At 43.0% G+C, this 26,660-nt stretch overlaps 1 protein-coding gene across 1 annotated transcript; it reads right to left on the reverse strand.

The window, feature by feature from the left end:
• Positions 1 to 4,326: 4,326 nt before the first annotated feature.
• Positions 4,327 to 26,097, reverse strand: TSPAN15 (tetraspanin 15). Its single transcript, XM_069746575.1, has 8 exons — positions 25,068 to 26,097; positions 10,679 to 10,864; positions 10,522 to 10,596; positions 10,322 to 10,417; positions 9,496 to 9,612; positions 9,048 to 9,095; positions 8,181 to 8,297; positions 4,327 to 6,466 (listed from the first exon to the last, which is right to left on the reverse strand). The coding sequence occupies exons 1-8, from the start codon at positions 25,152 to 25,154 to the stop codon at positions 6,296 to 6,298; spliced, it is 897 nt and encodes a 298-aa protein (XP_069602676.1). The 5' UTR covers positions 25,155 to 26,097; the 3' UTR covers positions 4,327 to 6,295.
• Positions 26,098 to 26,660: the final 563 nt, after the last annotated feature.

Here is a 26,660-nt window from a genome sequence, read left to right on the forward strand (position 1 = left end):
ATAATACTCAGTTTCTTCCTGAAAATGATTGCAAACAAATTCTTTGTTATTATCTTCATTTAATTTGTCGTAAATGAAAAAACACAAAAAGAATTGTCCTAAAGCCAAATTGGATATAATTGCAGACCAAACATAAAAAAGGGCGTGGACAAAAGTATTGGCACTGTTCGAAAAATCATGTGATGCTTCTATAATTAGTGTAATTAACAGCACCTGTAACTTACCTGTGGCACCTAACAGGTGATGACAATAACTAAATCACACTTGCAGCCAGTTGACATGGATTAAAGTTGACTCAACCTCTGTCCTGTGTCCTTGTGTGTACCACATTGAGCATGGAGAAAAGAAAGAAGACCAAAGAACTGTCCGAGGACTTGAGAAACCAAATTGCGAGGAAGCATGAGCAATCTCAAGGCTACAAGTCCATCTCCAAAGACCTGAATGTTCCTGTGTCTACCGCGCGCAGTGTCATCAAGAAGTGTAAAGCCCATGGCACTGTGGCTAACCTCCCTAGATGTGGACGGAAAAGAAAAATTGACAAGCGATTTCAACGCAAGATTGTGCGGATGTTGGATAAAGAACCTCGACTAACATCCAAACAAGTTCAAGCTGCCCTGCAGTCCGAGGGTACAACAGTGTCAACCCGTACTATCCGTCGGCATCTGAATGAAAAGGGACTGTATGGTAGGAGACACAGAAAGACCCCACTTCTTACCCCGAGACAAAGCCAGGCTGGAGTTTGCCAAAACTTACCTGAAAAAGCCTAAAACGTTTTGGAAGAATGTTCTCTGGTCAGATGAGACAAAAATAGAGCTTTTTGGGCAAAGGCATCAACATAGAGTTTACAGGAGAAAAAAAAGAGGCATTCAAAGAAAAGAACAATCAAACATGGCGGAGGTTCCCTGATGTTTTGGGGTTGCTTTGCTGCCTCTGGACTGCTTGACCGTGTGCATGGCATTATGAAGTCTGAAGACTACCAACAAATTTTGCAGCATAATGTAGGGCCCAGTGTGAGAAAGCTGGGTCTCCCTCAGAGGTCATGGGTCTTCCAGCAGGACAATGACCCAAAACACACTTCAAAAAAGCACTAGAAAATGGATTGAGAGAAAGCACTGGAGACTTCTAAGGTGGCCAGCAATGAGTCCAGACCTGAGTCCCATAGAACACCTGTGGAGAGATCTAAAAATGGCAGTTTGGAGAAGGCACCCTTCAAATATCAGGGACCTGGAGCAGTTTGCCAAAGAAGAATGGTCTAAAATTCCAGTAGAGCATTGTAAGAAACTCATTGATGGTTGCCGGAAGCAGTTGGTCGCAGTTATTTTGGCTAAAGGTTGTGCAACCAAGTATTAGGCTGAGGGTGCCAATACTTTTGTCTGGCCCATTTTTGTAGTTTTGTGTGAAATGATCAATGTTTTGCTTTTTGCTTCATTCTCTTTTGTGTTTCTTTTCATTTAAGACAAATTAAATGAAGATAATAATACCAAAGAATTTGTGATTGCAATCATTTTCAGGAAGAAACTGACAGAATTGCAGGGGTGTCAATACTTTTGGCCACAACTGTACTTTTTTTATTGATAGATCAGGCGATTCTGAACGCGGCAATGCCAAATATGTGTATGTTTGATTTTTTTATTATTTTTATTTTGAATGGCGCAAAAGGGGGGTGATTTTAATTTTTTTTTTTTTTTTTAAATCTTTTGGCATGCTTCAATAGTCTACCTGGGAGACTAGAAGCTGCAATAACCCGATCAGCTCTGCTACATACAGGCAATGATCAGTTTGCCTCTATGTAGGAAAATTGCTGACTTGCTATGAGCACCGGATGTCACTTCTTTTCTGCGGATTTTCACCTGCTCCAATAGGAAACTGCAGATAAAAATCCGCAGAAGAAACTGCAGTAAAAACCGCGATAAATCCGCAGTAAAAACCGCAACGGGTTTTCACTGCGGATTTTGGAATTCTGCTGCGGAAAAATCCGCAGTGGAATCTGCAAAGTGTGCACATAGCCTTAGTGTTCGGAGGTTTCGTTTTCCTTGCAGCTGCTGCATGATTTGCGACTACTAGACAGCTTGATTACATGTAGGGATTCCCTAGCAACCAGGCAACCCCCACATGTACTCAGGCTGGCTAGTAGCTGTAAATCATGCAGTTGTGTCAAACGAAAACTAAATCTCGGAGCAGTCACAAATACTCACCCGAGCGTGTTCAGGAAAATCCAAGCAACAAGTATACTCGCTCATCACTTGTCTCCAGGAGACCTCTGGTTGTGATTCCAACACACCGGTGACCCGCGATCACGTGACGGGGGTCACCGGTGGGCGGATTTCCTGCCCGATGGCCAGAAGCACTTGTTAAATGCCACTGTCATCGCTTGACAGCGTAATTTAACGGTGTTAATAGCCGCAAGTGTATCGCAACTCCACCTGTGGCTGTTCCAGGAAAGAGGTGGGCTCCGGGGGGAAAGGGACACGACGTGCGCCATACTAGTATGGCGCACGTTGTGAATGGGTTAAATGATAAGACTGTTCATGTATGTCAATGGGCAAACTTACAAAAGCAGCAAGGGATCAAATACTTATTTTCTTACGTACATACACGTCCCATACAATGAATCTTAAGCAGTTAACGAGAATACAACATGAACCATACATAATGTTTATTAATCACAATCCAGATCATATATTTATTAAAATATTTCAATGTTAAAGCTCATTAAACCAAAAAATATATATATTTTACATATACACATTTTCCATATGCAAACACACTGGCCCAGTACAGTGCCATAATAAGCAATACTCTGTTATTGAAATGCACACCATTAACCTGCAGTACTACCCCCCAGTATATGGTGTCTACGGCTCTCTTCACATCTGTGTCAAAGCTAATGTTTGCAACATAAACCATGACAGTGTGTTGTTCAATAAACCCAAAACATACCTGACCGACCCTTGTGGTATTATAATGGGATTTCAACATATGCTGGACTTTTCTCTACAGCAAAAATGATGGTAACCTTTGCGTAACTTTCAAAAGAAGGGCGTAGACAGACCGCCGTATCTCTCGTGCGAGGATGGCATTGCAGTGCATGGACTGGCCCGGCACCTCTCCTGGCCCAAACATGACGTATTTTTGTGCAGCTGTCACGCTCCGGTCAGGAGTGCAGGCAGTCAGTCCGAGGATTGCATTGAGATCCTCACACAAGAAATACATCCGTCTGTCTGCCCCCTAAGAGTATGAGCCACATTGCTGGAAGTTGTACATTCGCAAAACCCATACGTTAAACTGGTTGCCCATGCTTCTGATAACCTACCCTAAGGGTATGATAAACCTGAACCACCCCTTTAAAAGACCCCTGGGTCTAAAGCATAGTTTCCATGTATTGCTGTACAGTGGTTTTCCACGCTGCATGTTAAACCTATTGATATAAACTGCAATCTTAAAAATGTTATTCCATTAGTTTTTGCCATTTTTATCTGAGCCCAGTACTTCTTTTTGTTCATTTACACCATATTGGTGCAACAATTTACCGTATGTTGGCAGATGGGGGTAAATATTAAACATTTGCAGAATTTGTGAATTAGGCACAGAGCCAACGAGGTCCCAATGGAAAATCTCCATCAGGACTTATAACTTTACCTGCCTGTCTTAAGGACAGGTGCAGATGACCGTGTTTTCGGTCTGAGTGCGATGCAACAAAACATTGGATCAATTATATTTTATGGGGCCGTAAATATCTCTGAGAAAAACAATTAAAAATTGCTGAGTGCCAGAGTTTCATCCGATATTCAGATCGCACTCTGTCATGCCAATCAATGGAAACCATCGGACTGCACTTTGATGACATCTGAGTGCAGTCCAAATTCCATCAACACAGTGGACAGCATATAGAAAAAAAAAGTCCATCTTCTCCACAGCCAAGAAAATTTGATCAGAGTGCAATTAGCATAATTGATCCAATTTTCTCGTATGACAAGAAAAAAAGCTCGTCTACACCTGCATTTAATAGTACTGGTCTTATAAAAAAAAAAAAAATAGTAGCCAAAATATGGCAGCGTACAGACATGGGAGACTCCATGTTCTTCCATACAGGTTATTTGTTATGTCCATGGAGGCCTAATAAATCCTAAGACATCATTCAGCCTATTATTTAGAGATTTATGTACAAGTAGTAAAGACTTGGTATATGTATGTATGTGTGTGTGTGTGTGTGTGTGTGTGTGTGTGTGTGTGTGTGTGTTTATATGTGTTATATATATATATATATATATATATATATATATATATATATATATATATATATATATATATATATATATATATATATTTTTTTTTTTATTTTTTTTTATTATATTCCTAAACTACTACAGGTGTTTTGTTAGACGTATGATATTTCTGCCATACGAGTAAACAATTACTGGCAGCCATTTTGTGCACAAGAGGTTGCCCATAGCAACGAATAAGCGCTTATGCAGTGATTAGTTGCTGCGGGCAATAAGGCCTGCTTTACTAATTGAAGCCTTGGATTTTAGTTGGAACCAGACCCACTAAATATAATTCCTATTAAAATTCACAGGCTACAAATAGTGGTTTCATATGAGGAAAAGCCTGGGCGAGAGGTCCTCAAGTATGGCAGCTACTGCTGACAGAAAATGGAGCCGTTGTCTATAGCAACCAGTGTTGCCTCACGGCCCTTGCTGGATTTGCTGTAACATAAAAGTAGTAGAATATTTTATGTAAAAGGATCTCCTTCACCTGACAGACCCTTTAATAATCGGGCACCTAAAAAGCAGAGGCTCTGGCTAACAGAGGGGGGCAAATCTATAACATGGCTTTTATATTACACATTAGTGGTAAATAGGAGAAGAAATCAATATGGAGAATAGCCCCGCTATGGCAAGTCATTCCTACGTGCAGTACAGGTGTCCGTTTTGTAATGAACAAATAGTTGTAAGGGTACGGTATACCAATACAGTAGTATTTGCAGCTCGGCAGCCATTTTATAGGCCGTAGTAAATATTAAAAACATCAAGGCAGCCATCTTGTGGGCTGTGCAAATTTTCAGTTAATTTCTTGTCAAATGAGCTTTGCTTAAGCTGTAGAAATACTTAAAAAAAAATAAAAAAAAAAAATTGGTTCATGGCACATTACACCTGAGCACAGACCAGTTAGACTAGTCGCAACGTTATAAATTCTGTATGTAAACACGAAGGGAGACAAAACATACAAAATGTCAATTCTACAACAAAATCCCTGCATTTTTGTGAAGTTCCAGGAGTATAGCACCATAAGTTTTTATATCACAATATGATTAAAGTCTGAAAATAAGTCAGCATTCTGGCAAAGCAAAAATACATCTGGTTATGTGCCGTCCACATTGGCGGGTTACAATGCACAGTGTACACAGTTACTTAAAGGAAGGGTTCAGACTTTTATAAAAAAAAAAAATTGCATATATATTTGGAATAAGTATATGAGATACTCATTCCTTTTAATAAATGCCCATCACCATCTAGTCCAGAAGAGGTATTAGGGGGTCACTGCTATTAAGAAAACTGCTTTCATTGACAACGTACAGTAAGTGCGCATGGACCTGCTTTGGGGATCCAAATTAGTACAGTAGTTTCTTAGATTATGTGCGCATTTCAAATAACCACAGTCTTGTTTGGAACCCCGTCTTTTTCTCTCTGGAGGACTTCATATGTCCGTGCATTTAATGGATTTCAATGTGCTCCATGTAGTACTTGGTTTCACCTCTAGAAGTGCTGTTGGATAAATGAACACTTGTGATTCCCAGCCGATCGCTTGAATATCTGCACTGAGATATTCTGTGATCGGCTCATCTTTGGGGTACTTTGTTTTTTAAATTAAAAAAGGAGTCCATTTCGCAAGCTCTCTAAACACCGTTGGCAAAATTTTCCCTTTTTCTTCTCAAAGCCAGAAAGAAAAATGCAGATTATGTTGCAAATTTATGAAGCAACCTCCACATGAGTTGACGTCGTTATTGCCACAGGATTTTAGGTCATTGGCCTGGAAACCATAGAGCGCAGAATATTCACGGCAAAGTTTCCATTTGCCGTATGCAACGGAGATGAGTTCTGCTTGGAGGGCACTTCCAGAAAGTCTGACAACCAATACAGTGATGTGCTTTACCAGGCACAATATGGTCCTGAATGTCACCAGTCAGCCATAGTGGAACCTATAGCAGAGTCCACCACCTCCAATGATCCCGGAAAGCCCTTGGGGTTAAGGTTTAGTGTCTGTTAGCATGGCAATTCCTGCGAGGTGAAGATGCTCAGGCTGACGATTCCTGACCTGGATAGCACCGACAACAACCCACAGTGGAGAACTCAATCTCTGGTTTTGTGCTCTCACCCTCCAGGAGAACATCAGCAGAACTGTTCCACTCCCTTATCATATCTTCTACCCGGGTCACATAAAGAATTGACAGGAGGACTCCCAGGAACTAGAAGAAAAGTAAAGTATCAGTTGTAAAGATGCAAGGATACAATTTATTGTATGAGGAAAAGGAAAGTTGCAAGGTCAAATATACTCATTAAAGGGGACAACAGTCATGGCACCCGGTGACGTGCCACCTGTCCTATTAGGGCACATCCGCAATACCTGCCAAGTAGAAGACTTATGCAACGTTGATGGCTCCTTTAAACAGCACTTTTTAGCATATGCAATAATAATATGGATATACAAGTGCTTATCCCTCTTTTTAGAAGAAACACTATGTGCCAGTCATGGGCAATGTAGGCTACAATTCATATACAAATCAACAAGTGCACTGAGGGCATATCATATAAATTGAACAGCTTCTAACAAGTGCAATGACACGCCCCCAGTGCACTTCCAGCCCGATTTGCATTTAGCTTCTACACTACATTGCTCATGGTTGGCACACAGGATCACAGAAAAAAAAGCTAAATTAATAAAAATATGCTTTCATTTTCACTAAGGGACAAGTGCAGCCATAGAACACCGCTTTTGACCAAATCGACCACGGCATCTTTTTTTTTTTTTTGCCCAGCTAGAATGATAGCATGTACTAGACAATTAAAATCCTTGAGAAGTTTTCCAGAGCTGTGTAAAAAATAAAAATCACTGTGTTAAGAGTTATGCAACAGCTTCCATTTTTCACCATTTGCAAGATCTCCACTTGCTCACAGTGAATGATACAGTTCTTGTTACAGTCGAAAAGCCTGTATACACCTAATTCTTCTAAATGCAGATAGTCATATCTCCAGTCCAGCATCAAACATATGCAAGGCCGGTGAGTTTGGATTAGGAGACCTGTGCATTGTGCTCCGTACACAGACCGTGATACAAGGAGGTCCGAATTCATTAAGGATGGTGAAATCTTTCGGGTTAGAGGTATAAAGATGAGCGTGCCTGCTTCACAGTCAGGAAAAAGATCTTGGAATTGGTAATTTCTTGCACTACCCTGGGCCCATTAAGGTTAAATTTCCATGCCAGGTTGATTCGTTGCGTATTTGGTGCAAATTTTATGCCCGTGTTTCTAATTTGAGATCCCCAGCATTCATGCAGCAAAAATGTGTGCATATTGTCCACATTTATTCATGCACTTTTATGTGCATTTCTGGTGTGGAAACACACAAAAAAAAATAAAAAAAATTCAAGAAAATACAGCAAAAGAATGCAAAGACAGCAAGTTTAAACTACAGGTCAGACGTAGAATCTCCAATTAAATTAATGGGTAAAAATCACTTTAATTAAACGTTTCAAGATGGATTCTGTTGCTCCCCCCCCCCCAAAGAAAAAAAAACAAACAAACAAAAAAAAAAAACTAAAAGCACAGCACGGGGATGAGATTAAATAAAAAAAAAAAAAACAACTCATCCTCTTTACTGGTGCTGTGAAACGATTCAGCTTTTAAGTGCTCAATATCCACACCAAATAGGCACAGTGAACCCAACCTTAAAGTAATGGACAACTCCTCCCCCCCCCCCCCCCATCAAGCGGAAAACTGTCCTTAATATAGATTTGGTGCTAAGGCATATAAACTAAGCACTGATAAATGGATGTCGCCACAAGAATTGCAGACCATATCCCCCATTTCAGCGTAGGTCAGAGAAGGGTTCCCTATTGGGACCCGCCGTCTACAAATAAGACTAGACGGCCACTTGGCTGTTCAGGTTCCTGTGCACACTGACCTGTGGGAGTAGGATGCCCAGTAATGCACCGGCCATGATTGTGTAATTATCCAAGAACCAGATAATGACAGCATCCGTGCAGCCTCTGACGTGGATAAACTCCTGAGCTGCCTGTCTCTGAAGAGGAGAGGGATGACATGGTGTCAAAAAGAACATACATGACAGCAGTAATAGTAGAAAAAAGGGAAAAAAAAAAAAAACAAAACATTAGGCCGGAGCTAAAGACATGAGATTGACAGCGTGGCCTCAAACAATTTTGCTATTATACCAAATTCCATTGCACAAAAAAACCCCCAGAAAATTAAGAGAAAAAAAAAAGAAAAATTTGCAAATGCAATAATAATAAATGGGGCCCATATGATTGACATTAACAGTGTATGGGCAGAGTATGCAAGTCTTCCTAGTTAGAATAAAAGAGGTAAAAATTCATTAATATTGAAAATGAAGACAAGGTCCACCTTCAGGGACAATTTTTTTCTCTTTATTTAAATGCATGCATTTGAAACTAAAAATATTTTTGCCAATTGGGCTTCATTAAAATTTTTGCACCATTTGATTTTCACAGGCTCCCTGTTTCCCTGCACATTCAGCATTGAAGTTGATTTATGACCATAAACCAGGAAGAGAAGTTCAGAGAAAGACTGGTAGAAAGAGTTACACACTCCCCATCATACCGGGCCAGGAAACAATGAGGCTATAGCAAACAAACGGTGCAAAATGTGTAATGATACCCAATTAAGAACATTTTAGCCCCAATTTAAGTAAAAAAAATAAATAAATAAAAATGTCCTGAAAAAAAATGGACAACCCTTAAGATGCAAGGCAATAGCATCTAAAAGTATAGCAACGCTCTCATCAAGTACATACGTTTAGCTTCATGGCTTTGTAACCACACAATGTGTTCATCAGTACTGTCTGCAAGAAAGAATAAAGTAGTGACTGGGACTTGTCCGAAACTGCTGCAATATGCAATGTTGTTAGACGGGATGCCACAGTCTGAGGTTTTTGTTTTGTGGAAGTTGAAAGAAAAAGGCAGACAGAGAAAACCATTAAGTTGTAAAAACAAAACAAAAAAAAAAAGAAGAGTGCAATACTAGTCACAGCCCATGGTCCAAGGGTGGCGCTTTTCATGGAAGCAAGTAGGCAAGCTTTTCTGATCTCATACAATCCCACTTAGACTTTGCTTGAGCCATGGTGCGACAAGCAAAAAACGAAAATTAGAAATACCAGTATGGGTGCCTGCATGCAGATTCATCCCCACTGCAGATTAGTCATTCATACCAGGGACTACTGGTCACAGTTATTATATCATTACCTTGTTGGTGATACAACACGTATAAGGCACGCCGCATGCAAGAGGCCCGGGAGCTGAGCAAGAGTGATACTCATTCTTTTCCCAGTCTGTATACTCTGCTGCGCCACAACACTTGAACTAGAAACCAAAGATTTTGTGTCATTAAAATAATCATACATCATCTATGTACCTACCACCCCCTCTTCCCCCCCCTTTTAAAAAAAATAGTGCTATACCTACCCACAGGTATTGCCACACAGGCCCATTCAATTCCATGGAGTTAAAGGGATGTGTATAAATAAAATGTTCCTGTGCCGAGATAATCTTATAAATGTGTAGCTTCTGTGTACTGTGTAATGGTCGTGTCCGACCATACAGGAACATACTTATTTCTTCCTCTCCTGCCCAGGAGCTGTGTTATGATCAGACCATGTCCCTGTATGGTCAGACACAGCAGGGGCACATTTATAAGATTATCTCCGCACAGGAACATTTTATTTAAAACACATCCAATTGTGGAAATGGTTATTATTCCAATATCTGTTGAGTTAAACGCTGCCTAGTTTGTGTAATTATATATATTATACATATATTTTTTTATTTTATTTTTTTTAAGTTGTATTTATCTGCATGTGCAGTCTTCTTTTCTCCCATTCATGTGACCTTGGAGGTTTTTTTTCCCCCCATGTAAAGCTGCAATACCAGACACAACCTCTGAAGACGTGGCAGTGTTTTTGGAGGATACCAGGAATTATCTAATCTTTTATACCCTACTAATACCGATTACTATTTTTTGTTATAACCATGTAATTAAATCCGTGACAAACATAATTCAGGAAACAGTCACCTGTTTTTGCACAAAGTCCATGATATTTTTGAAGTCGAGGTCATCGTAGTAATTCTGGATTCCTTTCCGAATGTTTTTATTCAGGAAATCCATGGTCTGGTGTAAAAGAAAGACATCATCATTAATTGATCTGCGGACTGGATGACTGACAGCAACGGGCACGCAGTAGGACGGGCTCAATGGCGAAAAATAATACACACCTGATTTCTAAAGATTAAGGCCATGATCCCCCCAGTCAACTCCAACAGGAGGCAGACCCCCAGAGTATACATGAACTACAAAAAAGAAAAACTAAAAAGTTAAACATACAGATACGATGCGGTCACGGAGACTGGACGGAATGTCGACAATACTCACCACTTGGAGAAGGCACAGGTTATCGCGGAGTGAGGCCAAGACACCGATGAAGGAGACAACAAACATGACCACTCCCAATAGGATGAGGAGGATGGCAGGAGCAAGGAAGGTGCCTTGTAAAGTCTTGTATTTCTGCCTCTCCACCTCTGCATAGATCCCGATAGCCAGGATGAACGCACCTATGAGCTGGGGAGGAAGAGAGAATTACCGAATGGGCAACGTATAGAATACAAAAACAATCCCAAAATCACCAATAAATATGGTTTAGCTCTCTTTGCGATGGAAGCACAGGTCTACGGCTCGGTCCACTACAGTAATCAGAGCTGTGCCATTTCCATCACACGATTAGGACAGATGTATTAAAAGTGGACAGTGAAAGATTCCTAGTGATCGAGAGCAAGCAGATATCTATAAACAGCGAGAAATGGAGATCAGAAAATGTAGTGAACACTTTTTTTAATCATATAAAAGAAAAAATCTGGAAGAATGTTACAAGGCCATAAAAGAAATGGGGACGAGATGAAACGTTTCCAGGGATTCTTTATCCTCTGTGACACGGACATTTCTCGAGTAGACGCAGTTCATCTTACGCTGCCTGCGTGATGTGAAGGAATGTCACAATACCCTCACATGCCTGGACCTGATGTAAAGAACAAAAATATGTCCCGCAACTGAAAAAAGGAGAAGTTTCTCATAATGATCTTCAGATAGTATCACAACAAAGCTGCTCTGAAAACTGGAGGAGGGGGAAGAAAGTCAACAGCGAGAGAAGGAAGGTGGATAGGCAAGATGTCCAGTGTCCACATGTCACAGATGGAAAAAATATATTTTTGTTGCTCACCTCCCCTAGCAATCCATGGAGGGCTCCATCTCAATTATTATCTTCCCATCTATGCATTTCAGGACTAGAAATTATGAAATTAAAGTGTAAAAGGTCCATTTAGATGAGCACTGAGGAATATGTTGGCGCTATATAAATAAAATTATTATTATTAGCCACAAGCCTTGAAAAACTTTTCATATTCAGTGAACTTTTCCACATTTTTTCGCATTGCACCCATGTATTTTATTGGAATTTGATGTGATGCCAACACAAAAGTAGCAAGTATTTGTGGAGTGTAAAGAAAATACAGGGTTTTCTAAATATCTTAATAAAAATATATATCTGAATATTGTGACGTGCATTTGTATTCAACCCCCTGTAGTCTGACACCCCTAAATAAAATTCTAAGTGACCAATCACCTCCAGAAGTCACAATTAGTAATTTGAGTCCACTTGCGTGTAGCTTATTCTCACCATAACTACAGCTGATCTGTGGAGGCCTCAGAGGTTTGGGTGAGAACATTAGAGATCAAACATCATGAAAACCAAGGAGCACACCAGACAGGTAAAGGATGAAATTATGGAGAAATGTAAATCAGGGTTAGATTTTAAAAAAATAAAATAGCCTAAGCGCTGAACATCTGACGCAGCATTGTTCAATCCATCATCCAAAAATGGAAGGAGTATAGCCCAACTGCAAGCCTACCAAGACATGGTCATCCACCTAAACTGACATCCAAGCAAGGAGAGCACCAATTAGAGAAGCAGCCAAGAAGTTATGGTCACTCTGAAGGAAGTGCAGAGATCCACAGCTCAGGGTGGAGAATATGTCCGCAGTATGTGTGGTGGAAAACAAACACTGCATATCACACTGAAAATATCATCCCTACTGTCACACATGGTGGTGGAAGCATCATGCTGTGGGGATGCTTTTCTCCAACAGGGACAGGGAAGCTGGTCAGAGTTGATGGATGGAGCTAAATAAAAGTGCACTCCTGTAGGAAAACCTGTTCGAGGCCGCAAAAGAGTTGAGACTGGGACATAGGTTCACTTTCCAGCAGAATAATGACCCTAAACATACTGCCAGAGTTACAATGGAGAGTTTAGATCAACATATATTCATGTGTGTATGTGAAAGGTCCAGTCACAATCTATAACTAAATCCGATTGAGAAACTGTGGGAAGACTTGAAAATTGGTGTTCACAGAAGTCTCCATCCAATCTCGCTGAGTGAGAGCGAACGTGCAAAGAAGAATGGGCAAAAATCTCACCTCTAGATGTGATATTTTGGTAGAGACAGACCCCCCAAAAGACTTGCAGCAGTAATTGCAACGAAAGGGGCTGAATACAAATGTGCATCGATATTCAGATTTATATTTTTAAAATATTTAGAAACCATGTATTAATTCCTTAACACTTCACAAATACTTGCTACTTTGTGTTGGTATATCACATAAAATACATTTATTTATTTTTTTGGGTGTACATTGAAAAACTGGAAAAGTTCAAGGGGTATGAATACCTTTTCAAGGGACTGTATACTCTGGTGCATTCGCACCTGGGCCCTGGAGGCTATTACGTAAAACCCAGTACTATTAAAAGATCCATGATAACATTTTTTCTAAGGTGTCATCCTAGTTGTACCTATTTTTCCCCCCTTCACTGAAGAAATGTCTGTTCTCAAGTCAAGAAAAAGACCCCTGAAAGTGTTTTTTTTTTTTTTTAATTCAGATTATACTGAAAGACACGGAAGAATTCTGACTTAAATCCACTTTTCATGGATTCCCATTGACTTGTATGGTCAAGTGTTCCGGATGGATCAAAAGAGGACTTGTTCTTCTACTGTCCCCAGGCCACTGTCGAAAATGCCTGCAATGGGCACGAGGACATCAGAACTGGCTCACTGAAACAGGAGGCCTTGTCTGATTAATAACATTTTCTTTTCCATCATGTGGACGGCCAGGAATAATATGGCACCATGGTGGCAAGAACATGAGCTGGTGAGGGCAGTGTGATGGGGCAATGTTCTGCTGAAACCTCAGATCCTGCTATCATGTAGATGTGACATGTGTCACCTACGCGACGCTATACAGACTAAGTGTCCCTTTCAATGATGAGGTATTCCCCAAGTGCAGTGCCTCCTTCAGCAGGAGAATGGTCGGTCAGGACTGGTCTGAGGAACACGAGAAAGATCAAGCTGATGACTTGTCTCCATGTTCTCCAGATCTCAGTCCGATCGATCATTTGTGGGATGAGCTGGAAACACAAGCCTAAAGGTACCGTTACACTTAGCGATTTACCAACGATCACGACCAGCGATACGACTTGGCCGAGATCGTTGGCAAGTTGTGTGGTCGCTGGAGAGCCGTCACACAGACAGCTCTCCAGCGACCAACGATGCCGAAGTCCCCGGGTAAATGTAAAAAAAAAAACGAACACTAGATACTCACATTCCAGTGTCTGTCACGTCCCTCGCCGTCAGCTTCCCGCACTGACTGTGTGAGCGCCGGCCGGCCGTAAAGCAGAGCACAGTGGTGATGTCACCGCTGTGCTTTACGGCCGGCGCTCACAGTCAGTGCAGGAAGCTGACGGCGTGGGACATGACAGACACCGGAATGTGAGTATGTAGTGTTTGTTTTTTTTTTACAATGGTAACCAGGGTAAATATCAGGTTACTAAGCGTGGCCCTGCGCTTAGTAACCCAATATTTACCCTGGTTACCAGTGAACACATCGCTGGATCGGCGTCACACACACGCCGTGATCACGGGTGATCAATGACAAAAAAAAGGTCCTGATCATTCCCAGCGACCAACGATCTCCCAGCAGGGGCCTGATCGTTGGTCGCTGTCACACAACGATATCGTTAACGATATCGTTGCTACGTCACAAAAAGCAACGATATTGTTAAAGAAATCGTTATGTGTGACGGTACCTTAATCTATGGAAGCCGCAACAAGCAACGTATAGGATCTGCTGATAACGTCTTGGTGCCGATATCACAGGACCCAATATTTAGGTAGGTGTATCTATAGAAAGGGTACTTTGGCTGGTGTGCGTTAACCCTCATCTATTATGCTATTATGCATACAAGCCCTTACCACTGCTGCAGATTTAATTTTTACCACTTACCAAGTGCCGCAATACACAATAACACAAGTATAAAGTGCTGCTATAATACACGGACATTTGCAATAGCACCACACAGGCACCGCAAGTTTTCCTGACCATTTTCCATTAGATGCGTCATTAAGTTAAAAGGCCGTCGCTGATAACACGGCACTCCCTGCTGGAGCAGGAACTGATAAGAGGCTTACAAGAAAATAGAACAATAAACAGCAATTAAAGGTACATATCCAGAAGTTGGCAAGCAGCTATAAAATTCCCAAGATCTTCATCTTGATTCTTTTAATGTATATTGTTAAAGTGTAAGGGGGCATTTACAAACCGCCGATCGGTAAAGCAGGTGGAGACAGCGCAGGGCGGGGAATAGAGCTGGAGTGACAGAGGCTGCAGATCTACCATAGCTCTTCAGCCTCATTTGTATATCAATTCAAAGGCTGATTTCTCAGTAACAGGAATGGACTGTCTAGGTAAAAAAGGTATTGCTGGACTTGTCTTTGAAAGAGGTACATGCACATATAAATAGTTTGGGTGTGAAATCCTGCTGACAGATTCTCTTTAAGGGGGCATTTACAGTGGTCAATTGTCATGAACACTTGTTTCCCCTGATAATGAGCCAGTGGAACAGGCTAACATTCACCCAATGAATGAGGTGGCCTAAGGTTGCAGTCACACAGCTTTATAAAATCGGCCATAGATCGCAATGCCAGGATCGGACTGGCTCTCCCAACCAGAGGGTGACAGCTCGGGTCAGAAAAGCCGCCGGCCAGTTTGAGCATTGCATCCCTATCTACGGCCATCTGACTCTTCCCAAAAAAAAAAAAAAAAAAAAAAAAATCAGTTCTCGGCAGCACATCACCCTGTGTAAACATGCTACCAAGAACAATGACAGTGTATGGACACTGAATGATGTATTATCAATTGTTCTACGTGCACTGGAAGTGCAGTTGACCCGTCTAAGCAGCTACGACTGCAGCCATAAAGCTGATTAGCGGTCATTTAATGCCGAAAGTCGGCAACTGTAAACCCAACTCTACCCAAAAGATGACAGTGTATTTTCTGCAAACCCTAAAGACACTTTAGAAAGCTGCTGGCCGAATAGCGGTTTAATCTGATGGGTTGGCAGGCAATGATCTCGTCCAACTCACCCAAACACAGGCGCATGTGCCCGGCCATGCGTGAGAGTACTCTCCATGAGTGTGTCGCTGCCAGGTGGCTTAGCTCACCAAGAATAAAAAAATCAGCTGTCTGAAGTCAGACATGTTGGATCCTTATATGCCTGGACATAATCAGTTGGGGTCCCTCATACACGCTGTCGACCAACTTGGCTGATATTGGCAAGTTCAGCTGACTTTAGCCTTCCGACTCCATAAACATTAGACTTGGTGCACGCCTTGTTAGTGGACCCTTCCTTTCATGACACAGGTGACTATACCATTGGTGCAACCTCAGAGGGGACCAAAAGATAAGGGGGCACACATCCACCTCCAAGCTCAAAGGGGTGCATTATAATGAACGATACTTTTCCTTCACAGGGTCCATCTTCTGAATATGTCCACAAATAGTTCATGGAGGTATAGTTCCAACAGTCTGGACGGATAGGTGGCATCCGGCCACAAAAAGGCGTATGCTGAAGAGGTAGTGCGCATGTGTGATTGGTACTCCATACATCCCCTTGTGACTGCTAAGCTCAGAGCTCGATTTTTTCCAGCAGTCCCAATAGATAATGAATAAAGTGGTGGTCGGGCGTACTCACAGCCGCTACACTTGAATTGGGATAAAAGTACCTTGTTCTAGAGCAGTGTTCCCCAACTCCGGTCCTCAAGAGCCACCAACAGGTCATGTTTTCAGGATTTCCTTAGTATTGTCTAGGTGATAACTGCATCACCTGGACAGGCAAGCATTCATTCACTTGTGCACAACAAAGGAAATCCTGAAAACATGACCTGTTGGTGGCTCTTGAGGACCGGAGTTGGGGAACACTGTTCTAGAGCTTGGGTGGGGTGCCGACCAATCTAAAAGGTTATCACCTCTCCGGCAACAGCTTCTCTCCATGGGACAACAACTTCAAATTCCAGACATAGGTGTTGGTTGGATCATGGTGGAAGATGGAAAGATTGGCGATAGAACGCATGGAAACATTCATCTCAACTCGGTCACAATGATCTTCTGAGATTTTCGGCAGGTGAAGGTCCCTGGTCTTGGACCGTCAATTCAAAGAATAAATGCATTTTATGTATTATTAAAACCCTTTTGGCACCACCAAGAGATTTATGGCATTGCACATATCACTACAATGGATTTACGTTGCCCTTTTCTTGAACTGTTGTATCAAAGGGAGCAGAGGTAAAGGGAGTGGTTCACCGCCCGGCCGTCCAAAGTCACTAGCGTGCGGCCAACGTTAGTTTCTTTATCAAACGACCTTACTTCACAGAAACCACCAAGGCCAAGCGATACAAGCTTTGTGTCAACAAAGAATGCTGGGAAATTTCAGCTCTGCAGCCTGTGGAATTATGAACGCAGCTATCTCTCAAGCTACAGACGAAAATACAGATAGAATACGTACTATTTCACAAAAGGTTTTCTGGTGAGAGTAGGGTGCAATACAGAGATACTTACACCAACTATTGTGAGCCTAGACAGTTGGGTAACCCCCCCCCACCCCCAACTATCACCTTTCCTTAGAAGTATTGATCTTCCACACAAAGTATATTCAAGAATAGATCTAATAGGAGTGGATAAATGGCTCCTTCAAAATATACAATCAGCAAAAATTGGGAACATAACCTGGTCGGACCACGCTCCTGTAACATGCCAAATTAAAGAGACGTACAATAATTTAACTTATTCTCCGTGGAGAATTAATAACTTCTTAATAGCCTCAGATAATATTAAATCCCAACTTAACGACCTTCTCCAGGAATTTTTTGATATCAATAGTACCCCTGACATATCCCCGACCACAGTGTGGTGCGCCCACAAGGCCTATATAAGAGGGCGGCTAATACAGATAGCAGCGCAACACAAAAAATGGAGAATGCGACAAATAGAAGAGCTCAATAAAAATATAGCAACATTGGAAAACATCCATGAACATAGCCCATCACCCACGGTATATAGAAAACTACAAAAGGCAAGATACGAACTATATCAGCTATTCCAATATAAATATGAGCATAATTTGAGGCGGAATAAAGCGAAATATTATTGGCAGGGGAATAAGGCGAGTAAAATACTTGCCAATAAGATTAAAGCGAGATTAACAAAGCAAAAAATTGCTCACATACAAGATGATCAAAAGAACAAAATATACAACACTAAAGAAATTGCGAATACTTTCGCAAGATATTACTCCTCACTCTATAATCTCAAGACCGACAACCTTATCCCACAACCCAACGCTGAGCTAATTAATAATTTCCTGAATAGCATATCCCTACCCCAAATCCCAGAGGATAAATTGATTGCAATAAATCAACCTATAAGCCAAAAAGAAATCCAACAAACCATTCAGGCAACAAAAAATAATAAATCCCCAGGACCGGATGCTATAACTAATGAATACTTGAAGCTATTCAACCAAATATTGTCCCCACATCTATTATTAGTCTTCCAAAATATATTTGAAACAGGCAAAATACGAGAAGAAATGTTACAAGCGACTATAGTCCCCCTCCCCAAGCCAGGAAAAACGCCTGATCATCCAGGTAAATTCAGGCCAATATCCCTTCTAAATACTGACCTCAAGCTGTACTCAAAAATCTTAGCAAATAGACTCTCCGATGTGATCCCTTCCCTGGTGCACAGAGACCAGGTTTGATTTATCAAATCTAGACAGACATTGGACGGCACCAGACGAATGATTGACCTCATTCATGTGGCGGGGAGGGACCGGACGCCTTCTCTGCTCCTATCCCTGGGCGCGGAGAAGGCATTCGATCGGGTGCATTGGGGATACCTGTTTGAGGTTCTGGCCAGATTCGGATTTGCGGGTAATATTGCTAAAGCAATCACTCTGCTATATTCTCACCCATCAGCGTCGGTTTCTGTCTCTGGAATGATGTCGGACAGGTTTACTATTACTAACGGGACGAGACAGGGGTGTCCGCTATCACCCCTTATATTCGCTTTGGTGATTGAGCCTCTAGCGCAGAAAATTAGATCACACTCGATGATATCAGGAATTCAGGTGAATAAAACGGAACACAAAATAGGTTTATTTGCTGACGACATCGTTCTAGCGTTAACAAACCCGACAGAATCATTACCGGCAGCAATGCAAGTAATCGATTCATATACTAAAATATCATATTATAAGCTGAACGTGTCTAAATGCCAGGTATTAAACCTAACCCCTCTCACAAAACACCCCAAAAATTTTGAGAATAAATACCCTTTTAAGTGGGAAAATGACCATATTGAGTATTTAGGTATTCGGCTGACACTCAGCAAATAAAATGCTAAGTCTCTAAGGAAGAAAATCCAAACTGACATGTTACGTATGAAGAAACATGAACTGTCATGGCTGGGCAGGATTGCATCGGTAAAAATGTTCATTCTCCCACAAATACTGTATTTGTTCCGCAATCTTCCCATCATATTCCCAATGAAAATATTAAAAGAGATTCAAGCAATGATTTTAAAATACATTTGGCAAGAGAGAAAACCCAGAGTCCAAGTGGACACGCTTTACATCCCTATGAGTAAGGGTGGCCTAGGTGCCCCTCAGTGGTCCGGTACTACAGGCCCGCATTATTCGAACAGTTACGATTCATGTGGAATAATGATGATGATCGGCACTGGATAGCAATTGAAAAACATCTGATGAGAACCTCCAATGTCTCAGCTTTTTACCATGCACATCAAACTAAAGTCCCTAAAGGTACCGTCACACTTAGCGACGCTGCAGCGATACCGACAACGATCCGGATCGCTGCAGCGTCGCTGTTTGGTCGCTGGAGAGCTGTCACACAGACCGCTCTCCAGCGACCAACGATGCCGGTAACCAGGGTAAACATCGGGTAACTAAGCGCAGGGCCGCGCTTAGTAACCCGATGTTTACCCTGGTTACCATCCTAAAAGTAAAAAAAAAAAACAAACAGTACATACTTACCTACAGCCGTCTGTCCTCCAGCGCTGTGCTCTGCACTCCTCCTGTACTGTCTGTGTGAGCACAGCGGCCGGAAAGCAGAGCGGTGACGTCACCGCTCTGCTTTCCGGCTGACCGACGCTCACAGCCAGAGCAGGAGGAGTGCAGAGCACAGCACCGGGGGACAGACAGCGGTAGGTAAGTATGTAGTGTTTTTTTTTTTTTACTTTAACGATGGTAACCAGGGTAAACATCGGGTTACTAAGCGCGGCCCTGCACTTAGTTACCCGATGTTTACCCTGGTTACCAGTGAAGACGTCGCTGAATCGGTGTCACACACGCCGATTCAGCGATGTCTACGGGGAGTCCAGCGACCAAATAAAGTTCTGGACTTTCTTCCCCGACCAGCGACAGCACAGCAGGGGCCTGATCGCTGCTGCCTGTCACACTGGACGATATCGCTAGCGAGGACGCTGCAACGTCACGGATCGCTAGCGATATCGTCTAGTGTGACGGTACCTTAATAGAAACCTAAAAATGTCTCCAACAATAGACGCGGCTCTGGAGCTATGGAGTGTGTTGACTAATAAATTAGGCCTTACTTATACAAACCGCATTCCTCAAAGCTCCTATAGAGACACTGGAGCATTGTATCCCGGACCTCAAACTTAAAAATTGGAATTTACCCCAAACCACCTCAATTGGGAACCTGTGTGATGGGGAGGAAATAATTACTTTTACATCATTACGAGATAAATACAATGTTCCTCAAAGGGATTTTTACAAATATTTGCAGATCCGGCATTTCCTAACTGAAAGGAAAAAAACAGATGCCTGTACCGCCATCTAAACTTTACTCTACAGGTCCTTCTCAAAAAATTAGCATATAGTGTTAAATTTCATTATTTACCATTAAACTTTCATATATTATAGATTCATTATCCACCAACTGAAATTTGTCAGGTCTTTTATTGTTTTAATACTGATGATTTTGGCATACAACTCCTGATAACCCAAAAAACCTGTCTCAATAAATTAGCATATCAAGAAAAGGTTCTCTAAACGACCTATTACCCTACTCTTCTGAATCAACTAATTAACTCTAAACACATGCAAAAGATACCTGAGGCTTTTATAAACTCCCTGCCTGGTTCATTACTCAAAACCCCCATCATGGGTAAGACTAGCGACCTGACAGATGTCAAGAAGGCCATCATTGACACCCTCAAGCAAGAGGGTAAGACCCAGAAAGAAATTTCTCAACAAATAGGCTGTTCCCAGAGTGCTGTATCAAGGCACCTCAATGGTAAGTCTGTTGGAAGGAAACAATGTGGCAGAAAACGCTGTACAACGAGAAGAGGAGACCGGACCCTGAGGAAGATTGTGGAGAAGGACCGATTCCAGACCTTGGGGAACCTGAGGAAGCAGTGGACTGAGTCTGGTGTGGAAACATCCAGAGCCACCGTGCACAGGCGTGTGCAGGAAATGGGCTACAGGTGCCGCATTCCCCAGGTAAAGCCACTTTTGAACCATAAACAGCGGCAGAGGCGCCTGACCTGGGCTACAGAGAAGCAGCACTGGACTGTTGCTAAGTGGTCCCAAGTACTTTTTTCTGATGAAAGCAAATTTTGCATGTCATTCGGAAATCAAGGTGCCAGAGTCTGGAGGAAGACTGGGGAGAAGGAAATGCCAAAATGCCTGAAGTCCAGTGTCAAGTACCCACAGTCAGTGATGGTGTGGGGTGCCATGTCAGCTGCTGGTGTTGGTCCACTGTGTTTCATCAAGGGCAGGGTCAATGCAGCTAGCTATCAGGAGATTTTGGAGCACTTCATGCTTCCATCGGCTGAAATGCTTTATGGAGATGAAGATTTCATTTTTCAGCACGACCTGGCACCTGCTCACAGTGCCAAAACCACTGGTAAATGGTTTACTGACCATGGTATTACTGTGCTCAATTGGCCTGCCAACTCTCCTGACCTGAACCCCATAGAGAATCTGTGGGATATTGTGAAGAAAAAGTTGAGAGACGCAAGACCCAACACTCTGGATGAGCTTAAGGCCGCTATTGAAGCATCCTGGGCCTCCATAACATCTCAGCAGTGTCACAGGCTGATTGCCTCCATGCCACGCCGCATTGAAGCAGTCATTTCTGCCAAAGGATTCCCGACCAAGTATTGAGTGCATAACTGAACATTATTATTTGTTGGTTTTTTTGTTTGTTATTAAAAAACACTTATTTGATTGGATGGGTGAAATATGCTAATTTATTGAGACAGGTTTTTTGGGTTATCAGGAGTTGTATGCCAAAATCATCAGTATTAAAACAATAAAAGACCTGACAAATTTCAGTTGGTGGATAATGAATCTATAATATATGAAAGTTTAATTGTAATCATTACATTATGGTAAATAATGAAATTTAACACTATATGCTAATTTTTTGAGAAGGACCTGTATGCTGATGAACCCGACATCACAGATTAGGGCGCTGTCCACAAGCTACGACTGTATGTTGGAGAATACTCTGCCCTCTCTAACTACATACCTGCAAAAGTGGGAAAAAGACCTAAACTGCACATTCTCACCGGATCAGTGGAGGGCATCCTTCTTAGTTATTGGAAGCCAATCTAAATGTACTAACCACATAGAAAATGCCAGGAAATTGTTATATCGGTGGTATTTCACTCCCAGTAGATTGTCTAGGATGTTCCGCAGTTCCCCAGACACGTGCTGGAGGTGTGGAGACCCCTGTGCAGACATGCTACATATAGGGTGGAGTTGTGACAGAATTAGACGTCTGTGGGAAGCCGTAGATCATCTGATGTTCCAGATTTGTGGTATACCGGTGACTCTTAGCGCACAGCAGGCGTTACTCGCTATTGATTTGGACTTGTTTCCTTATGAGTTCCGTACAGTGATTGTACATATAATTGTAGCAACAAGAATCAAAATTGCTAGTTACTGGAAAAACTCCAAGTGCCCCTCACTGCCCGAGGTGGTATCACTGATCAACAAGAATTGCCTATCAGAAAAAATAATCGCTACATCTAATAATAATATAGCTCAATTTCAGAAAAAAATGGAACAATTGGTTATCTTTCCGTTTAAATACCGTTCTTAAATAACTTTGCAGATTCGCATATAGAGAATGTGATTGGATAGTTATTGTAATGTCACCATTTCCCCTATCCCCATAACGTTGTGTTAATTATTAAGAATTTAATGTCAATAAGATGTAATGCTTGACACAACTTTATGTTTCAAAAAAAAAAAAAAAAAAGAAGTATTGATCTTTCTTATTGGCCAAAATGGACTTTTCAGCCACCCCAATACCCAGAGCGCTGGTGCTTCTGCAACCCCTGCACCCACTATAGTTACGCCTTAGAGGTTTTATGTGCCACCATGCAGCCTCCGTGCCGAAGCCTTACAATCTACACAATGCCCGTGTGGTTAAATCTTAAACTGGCTAACTTTACTTACGGTAACTTTGAAGGGATGCAGAGGTTCACACTTTTTATTTACCTAACCATGCCCCTTTTTGGCATTCCACGCCATATATGTTCCCCCCGTTCTGACCCGCTGAGTGGGCCTCTGGACCCCAGCAATGAAAAGATTGTCGACACGCTGATTTTCTGATAGGTGCCAGGGAAACGTGCCATCTCTAAAAACAGATTAACCTAAACAAAAGGCTATTATCCACACTTAACGAAGAAAAACATCTAAAACTTAAAAAAAAAAAAAAAACACCACAAGGACAAAGTTAAAAAACAGCATAAAAAAAAAGCAGAAGGGTGGAGAAACCGCAAGAAAACAATTATTACAGTGTCCAAGGTGTTATTCATGTCACGTTAATAGATCATGAATGAAGAATTGCTGCCCAAGAAAATATTCCGATAATATGTACGTGATGTGAATACAAAAATATGATGAAATAATGATGTAACAAAGAAGAATACAGACCCGATTGTGGCGTAAGTATCCCTGAAGAAGCTACGCGAAACGCTTGTTGGAGAGTGGGATGGAGGGACAGCGCGATTTTCACGATCCACAATCGGGTCTGTATTCTTTGTAATCAAACAATAATAGAGACACGATGGTGGGGTGAAAATCACGCTGCCCTTCGTCCCACTCTCCAGTGAGCGTTTCGCATAGCTTCTTCAGGGTTACTTACACCACAATCGGGCCTTTATTTTTCTTTGATCGTTTAGTCATGTTTGTATTCACATTAATACATACGTAATGTAAATACAAACGTGACAAAATAATCAAAGACGACTATAGACCCGATTGTGGTGTAAAAATTATACTATCTCTCCGTCCCCCTTTCCAACGAGTGTTTCGCGTAGCTTCTTCAAGGATTCTTAAGCCACAATTATGTCTATATTTTTGTGTTCGCATTATGCACGCATTATCACACTATAATTACTTTGAATATCAATTCTTTGTTCATGATCTACTATTTTTACATCACCGACAGTGTAATAATTGTTTCTTGCTTTTCTTCTGTATTTTATACTCTTTTTTTATCTTTCCGTTCTTGTGTTTTATGTTGTTTTGATACCTTATTGAATGGTCTCTAGAAAGTAAGGGGACCACTTTCATGACCAAAGCAGGTGGAATTATGCATTATTAGGAACTATCGGGCCTTTATACTGTGTGTGCCCCAGGTGGTGGTATACACAGTTCAGAAAGACTAGCACAGAGGGGCAATTCTTAAAGGGGTTTTCCACAATTGGAAAAACATGTCTGATTTTTTTCCCCAAAACAGTGCTACCCATGTCCACAGGTTGTGTCTGGTACTGCATGTACTTCAATGAAGCTGAGCTACAATACCAGATACAACCAGCAGACAGGTGTGGTGCTGTTCCTAGAAGAAAGCAGACAAGTCCAGATTCTGTATTTTAGCCTGTAGTTGTGTAAGGTGAAACACACCTTGACTACAGAAGTTAGGTAACGGCCTATCTATTGGATCCCCTCCAACTGGTCTGGCTGGTTTCATTGATCTTTATTTAGTGAGCAAATATGTAACCGCCCGAAACTATAATATACCTCCATACTGTCAGCCACACAGACACGAAGCATAGGACAAGGACTGGGCTGCAGAAACAGCGATCTCATGTACTGGAGAAACGCAGTATTCCTACAATTTGCCCAATTAAAGTGCCACTAAATATGGAAATGGTCACCCAACTGAATCTACCCAGTCTGGAATGGCTGATAACAGAAAACAACAGCATCCACCACATAAGCTGCACAGCTACAGAGGGTGGGATACAGTGCACGCGGAGTGCAGACTGCTGTCCCATAAGTCATTACACCTGCCCCATACAGTTCATCCAGAGAAAAGTAACTTACCCAGAATATAGTACAGTATGCAATCAGGGTGAACTTCAGGCACAGGTATGGGAATCTGGAGCAGTAACGAACTTCTTCATTAGCCATGAGCGCAGGTCGGGGGTCTCCGCACCCTCCAGGCAAGCGGACCCTTGACTCTGAACAGCACAGGTGTATGGGACCTGTCACCCAGGTGGCACTATGCAGCTCAGGAGCAGAATGAGGTTCTCTGCAGTCCACCTGGAGAAGAACTTTTTAGTAGCCCGGGTATAGGAGAGGAGCTCCCGGCAGCTCAGGTGGGGGAGAGGAGAGGAGCTCCTGGCAGCTCAGGTGGGGTAGAGGAGAGGAGCTCCCGGCAGCTCAGGTGGGGTAGAGGAGAGGAGCTCCCGGCAGCTCAGGTGGGGGAGAGGAGAGGAGCTCCCGGCAGCTCAGGTGGGGTAGAGGAGAGGAGCTCCTGGCAGCTCAGGTGGGGTAGAGGAGAGGAGCTCCTGCCAGCTCAGGTGGGGGAGAGGAGAGGAGCTCCCGGCAGCTCAGGTGGGGTAGAGGAGAGGAGCTCCCGGCAGCTCAGGTTGGGTAAAAGAGAGGAGCTCCCGGCAGCTCAGGTGGGGTAAAAGAGAGGAGCTCCTGGCAGCTCAGGTGGGGTAAAAGAGAGGAGCTCCTGGCAGCTCAGGTGGGGTAAAAGAGAGGAGCTCCTGGCAGCTCAGGTGGGGGAGAGGAGAGGAGCTCCTGCCAGCCCAGGTGGGGTAGAGGAGAGGAGCTCCTGCCAGCTCAGGTGGGGTAGAGGAGAGGAGCTCCTGCCAGCCCAGGTGGGGTAGAGGAGAGGAGCTCCCGGCACTGCTGGTAGCACAGGTGCAGAATTGGAGAGGAGCTCCTGGCAGCCCAGGCAGAGCAGGGTCACTTTCTAGTAGCCCAGGTAGAGGAGAGGAGCTCCTTGCTGTTAAGGTAGAGCGGGTTAATTTCTTGCAGCCCGGGTCAAGCAGTGTAAACTCCGTGGAGCCTCCATGCAGCAGGTCCTTCCCTCTCGTCCCTGGATCAGCAGCACAGGTAGTGTGGACGTCCCCAGGTGTGTGCTGTGCAGGAGGAGCCGGGCTGTGCAGGAGGAGCCGGGCTGTGCAGGAGGAGCCGGGCTGTGCAGGAGGAGCCGGGCTGTGCAGGAGGAGCCGGGCTGTGCAGGAGGAGCCGGGCTGTGCAGGAGGAGCCGGGCTGTGCAGGAGGAGCCGGGCTGTGCAGGGCTGTGCAGGGCTGTGCAGGGCTGTGCAGGGCTGTGCAGGGCTGTGCAGGGCTGTGCAGGGCTGTGCAGGGCTGTGCAGGGCTGTGCAGGAGGAGCCGGGCTGTGCAGGGCTGTGCAGGAGGAGCCGGGCTGTGCAGGGCTGCGCTGGGTGTGATCAGGAGGAGGCAGTGTGTGATGATGGGCGGCCGCGGATGGCACTTGCAGCTGCAGTCTTGTTGTTGATGACTCTTGAGTCACCCTAGGAAACAGGAAGCGGGATTATCCCGGACTGAGCCCTGAGCAGGGGACGTGCGCAGTCATCAGCTGAGCGCAATGTGCAGGAGTTGGCAAGAAATAAATCCCTGTAGGCTTATTCCAATGGGTGGGCTTCCATTGGCAAGCGA

The sequence above is a fragment of the Ranitomeya imitator genome, chromosome 2, assembly GCF_032444005.1.
Source record: "Ranitomeya imitator isolate aRanImi1 chromosome 2, aRanImi1.pri, whole genome shotgun sequence".
NCBI lineage: Eukaryota > Metazoa > Chordata > Amphibia > Anura > Dendrobatidae > Ranitomeya > Ranitomeya imitator.

Excerpts from the sequence above, each read along its gene's own strand:
- TSPAN15 (XM_069746575.1), bottom strand. The coding sequence starts at position 25,154 with ATGGCTAATGAAGAAGTTCGTTACTGCTCCAGATTCCCATACCTGTGC. Across the intron at positions 10,597-10,678 it reads ACCTGTGCCTTCTCCAAGTG|TTCATGTATACTCTGGGGGT; the intron begins GTGAGTATTGTC and ends TCTTTTTTGTAG. Across the intron at positions 10,418-10,521 it reads CCTTAATCTTTAGAAATCAG|ACCATGGATTTCCTGAATAA; the intron begins GTGTGTATTATT and ends CTTTTACACCAG.